Below are 4,782 nucleotides of genomic sequence, written 5' to 3'. Positions count from 1 at the left end.
TGAAAAGAGTTGTATATTCTTCTGATTAAAAAAACAGAAGTCTCTATTACTGTAAAAGCTGTATACATTCATTTTGTTCTCTGGCACTTCCTGTCAAATCCATGACCCTGTGCGTCTCTAATTCTGTGAAGCAGCCTGTGGCCTTAGTTTATATAAATCTCGTCACAAATCTTTCAGTCTGCTTGAAACATTTATGAGGCCTGCAATATCACCCAAGTTATGAGAAGACTTTTTATTGCTGCTGTTTTATATAATGATGAGCATTTGTATCAGATTGCTGTTGTTACTGACTATAATATAACCATTTAATATTTCTAAAACAATGGGAAAGGTAAAAATGTATGCATGCAGTATCACTTTGTAAAGGAATGTTCCCAAGCCAAGGGATACATTTTAAAAAATGGCATCCCTATGTATTTTAAAGAAAGCAGGAGCAAAGACTTAAAATATTTTGTAGCTTGTTAATTTTTTCACAAATTGTGTCGACAGTATGGTGTAGGGATTAAGAGCAGAGGACTCTAATCTAATGAACCAGGTTTATTTCCTCCCTCCTCTACTTGAAGCCTGCTGGATGACCTTGGGCTAGTCACAGTTCTCTCAGAACTCTGTCAGCCCTACCTACCTCACAATGTATCTGTTGTGGGGAGAGGAAGGGAAGGACTTGTAAATTAAGAAATGTAGGGTAAAAATACAAACTCTTCATCTTCTGCTAGTGAAAGGTTGAAAAGTAAGCCAAAAGTACCCTTTAATCTGCTGGGATGGATTCTAAGCAAGGCTGTCAAATGTTTCTGAAGTGGGGATGCTGCATATTATACCACAAGAGGATGGAAACTGCCATGGGAAATTATGCCCATATTTTCAAAAGGCCTACTAACAGACAATGATGACCACTCTACAAAATTCCTTTTGGTGCTTTGTCTCCTGTCAAAACTGAAGTCCAGTGGCACATTATAGACTAGCATTTATTTAGCTGTCTTGAGTCAGAGCTCCCTTTCCTAGCTGTAATGGAAAGAAAGAAAATAATTTTCACATGGTGAATCACAGACGGAAATGGGAGGAGGAGAGGAAGGAGTTTAGCAAAGAGGGTTGGTGTCATAAATCAAGTGTGCTCAAGTGGCATAGATAGTTATACATACTGGGCAATGCAGGGGGCTCATACAGTGAGGATTTAAAGAAATAATTAAACATTAAGGAAAAAGAACATCATTAAAGTCATATGACATGGCATGTTAAGAACAGTTCATTCAGGTTTCTAAAAAAAGTCCTATAGGGTTATTAGAAATTAAAATGAATGAGGAAATCGAAATCTTCAGTTATACAAGGATGACAGAATATTTAATTTCTTGATGAATTCTAACTTAGTAATTTCACATTATATATTCCCTTGGAAGCTTTTTTGACACAATAGTCTCCAACTCCTCCTCCCCCCCCCCCTTCAGCCGTCTTTCCTCTAGCTGCCTTCTCAGCCCCAGCTCCCCTTGCCACCAGGGGAGAAAAGCAGTTGGAGAAGAAGACAGCTGACCACTCTGTTTGGACTAGGATGGAGTGACTGGCTGATTCTCAGTGCCCACCCCCTATTACTCTGCAGCAGTCCTCATTGGTTTGGGAGGGCTGCCAAGAACTACACTGGCTGTAGCTTCCCTCCCAGCACATACATTGCTGGTGGGTCATTACCTGCTGCCACTGGCTGCTGAACCTTTTCCATGCTGCCAATCTTCACCCAATGCATCAGGATTTCTAGGCAACTCCTGAGAAGGTGGCTGATTTTATGACATGTTAGCACAAGATGTCATTCGGAGCATTTGTAAATCCTTGTCACTTTTAAGATTTTTCTTAAAAACTGGGGGCATCCAGATTTGTAGAAAATTTCACTTCTCTGTACATGGCCTTGTTCTGCCTATTTTTCTATCCACAGTATTGCCATGTTCAGAATTTGATATTAGTAAGGGCACCCATTTTTCTTTCTTCTCTCCTACTCACTGACAAATTTACATGTTGTCTACTTATTGTTTATTTACCTCATTTATAGTTAGTTAATACACTCCCTTTATCCACAGTAGCTTGCATTATTCTGTTCCCCCTTTTCTCACAACAGTGCTATAAGATAAGATAGTCTGAGAGTGTGTAACTGGCTCAAGGTAACTCAGTTTCAATAGCAGAATGGTGTTCTCCAGATCTTTCTATCTGCAGGGATTCATGGGATTGCATTAAAACCAATTATTTAGAAAAGAAATCAATACAAAATTGTCTGTGAAATATAGAACAACATATTTATTTCAGCCATTTTTCTCCAAAAAGCATGTATACGTTTATCTAATGTATGTAAGTGTATATATGCACTCTTTCTCAAACACACAACTCACACACACACAAATTTATGTACATAGTCCTACAGGATACTGACACAAAACTCACAGTAAGATACTGATGTTTAGTTAAAAGGTCCTGTACAGAGAGCACAATATGCCATTTATACATCACTGCATGTTTTGTGTCCCAGAAGATCAAGGTCTTCGGGACCTTAAACTGATAAATAGATGAAGCTCTTCCATCCTATGCAGCTTCTTCAGCAGAACAATCAATGCCTGCATAGGTGAACTTCTCATACAGGGTAGTGTTCACATATGTCTGAAAGAAGACAATAATAAGCACATGTTTCATTTCACACTCAGAAGCCAATGTCAACTCTGACTGTATGGAAATCAACCCACCTCTTGTCCTTTATCTTGAAACATCTTAGATCAGGACATAGCCCACCAGAGATATATGAAATATTATTTGGATAGCCCATTGGAATAAATGCTATTGAGAAGTAATACTAATGCAAACTATCTGCATAAGCCAACCTACTCAGGTAATATGTGGACAGCTATTTGCTATGTGGTCCAGAAGCTTCCTATGGAACAATCATCTACGCCCTGTGGAAAATTTCTATTAAAGGAAGTAGAGAGTAGTTTTTGCCGGTTCCCTTGCTGCAGACCTCCAACTCTCTCATCATGCTGTTCTTAGGGGTGAACTGCCCAAGGCTGCAGGTTGGGGGGTGGGGGGAGAGATCAGGAAGTCCCACTCTGTTGATGGAAATTCCCTCCATCAGTAGAAGTTTACTATGGCATCCAAGCTAATGATTTGTATCAGCAACCATGCCAAAAAGGTAACTCTGTAACGGGTTGAGAATGTTTTTTATTGTCATCCATACCTTTCTTTCTTCCAGCATCCTGTTCAACGATACGAGTATTTGAGCAAAAGACGGTCTCTCGTAAGGCTTCTCTCTCCAGCACTGTCTCATCAGGTCATAACTGAAGGGGTAGGAAGGCTCACTATCAGATATAATAATCTATTTATGAATTAGCATACTTATTTACTAACATCTCAAAATTTAAACCTGGGATTTTTCCACAGTCTCTGATTAACTGTGGCTGATTCCGCATGGGCTAAAAACAGTGGTGTGAAAACGGTGTGAAAACAGTATAAACCCTTTTACACTGTTTTAAACCCTTTTACACCATTTTAACACCGTTTTCACATTGCTGTTTTTGGCCCATGCGGAATCAGCCTGTGAGACTTTGAGTATTAAAAGCCCATATTCAAAATCATCTCGTTGCAATATCTTTTATAAAGTTCATAGAAGAAATAATGTTCTCCTGCTCCTCTGAAAGCTGTCATCAATCTAGAATTTCACTTCTTAGGTTTCCTGCTCTTCAAACACAGTTCATTGAAGTGTATTGTATTCTTGTACTCTGCCTTATTACTAACCTGATCTTGCCTCTTCCTCTATGATATTGATGTGACTGGGATATTTCCAAAATGCCATCAGCCAAACAAAAGTAAAGAAGAAGCATTGGAAAGTTAAATTACTTACACCTCATCATCACAGTTGAGAGGTTTCTCCAGTCGGTATCCTTGTGGCAACTTCTCATAGAGTTCCGCGCAAGTCATTCCACAGTACGGTGTTCCACCTAGTACAGAGGATTTAATGATGCTTAACTTTTTTTTGTTTTTCACTGCTATAAATGACAGTGTGATCAACTGCCTTCTTAAAAGTACAAATGATACATCAACAGTTGGGGAAATCAGATAATTGCTCTAGGTAAAGTCCCTCAAACCCACCAACCCAGCACAAGCCATCAGCCATGTTTGCCGACCTCCAGGAGCTTATCAAACTTCCTATTATTGCCTTCTACTTTGGGATGCAAATATTGGCAGTGCTGTTAAGCACCAGACAGGTTACAGTACACTGCATTTTCAAAAGACTTAGCTTCCATTTTCAGTTATTCCTTTCACATCATGGCTTTCCCCATCACAGTTTTGATGTATTGAGGGTCAGCGTAAGAAATTAAATGGGAATTTGGGGGGAGTTTTGCAGAAGCCACAGAGACATGTGAAGGCCAGCAGACGGCATAAACAGTTTAGAATCTCAGAAATGCATAAAATCTATGTATAGCATTGTACAATATCAACAATTTCTTTTAATACCATAAATATACACAATTTCTTTTTAAAAGTTAAATTTTTTTTAAAAAAAAATCAGCCTTGTTCTCTGGCACAAAAGGAGGGCCAAAAATTTTTACGTAGATTTTCAGATTGTGGGAAGCGCTACGCCCCTAACCCCAGCAGTGTGGAAGGGATAATTGTACTGATCACTTGCAGTAGGCAAAATTAAACAAGAAGCTGCAGTACCTTAAAGACTAACAAAATAACTTTCTTTAAGAAGAAAAACTAACACATCAATCAAGATACATGAATGACCATAGAAACGGACAGAGAATTTCATTCCTCTCCTAC

At 38.9% G+C, this 4,782-nt stretch overlaps 1 protein-coding gene across 2 annotated transcripts in view; it reads right to left on the bottom strand.

Annotated features, from left to right (window-relative positions):
- Positions 1–2,256: 2,256 nt before the first annotated feature.
- Positions 2,257–4,782, bottom strand: part of TEK (TEK receptor tyrosine kinase) — a 46,881-nt gene continuing 44,355 nt past the window's right edge. For both annotated transcript variants that reach the window (XM_048504762.1, XM_048504763.1), the window contains exons 21-23: positions 3,860–3,956; positions 3,197–3,296; positions 2,257–2,628 (exon numbers count right to left, since the gene is read on the bottom strand). In XM_048504762.1, the coding sequence (XP_048360719.1) occupies positions 2,554–2,628; positions 3,197–3,296; positions 3,860–3,956 (272 nt within the window). In that variant the 3' untranslated portion in view covers positions 2,257–2,553. The remainder of the gene's footprint in view (positions 2,629–3,196; positions 3,297–3,859; positions 3,957–4,782) is intronic.

Source organism: Sphaerodactylus townsendi, linkage group LG07 (genome assembly GCF_021028975.2).
Source record: "Sphaerodactylus townsendi isolate TG3544 linkage group LG07, MPM_Stown_v2.3, whole genome shotgun sequence".
NCBI lineage: Eukaryota > Metazoa > Chordata > Lepidosauria > Squamata > Sphaerodactylidae > Sphaerodactylus > Sphaerodactylus townsendi.
Note: the sequence above shows the minus strand (reverse complement) of the source record. Positions and strands in the feature narration are given on the sequence as shown.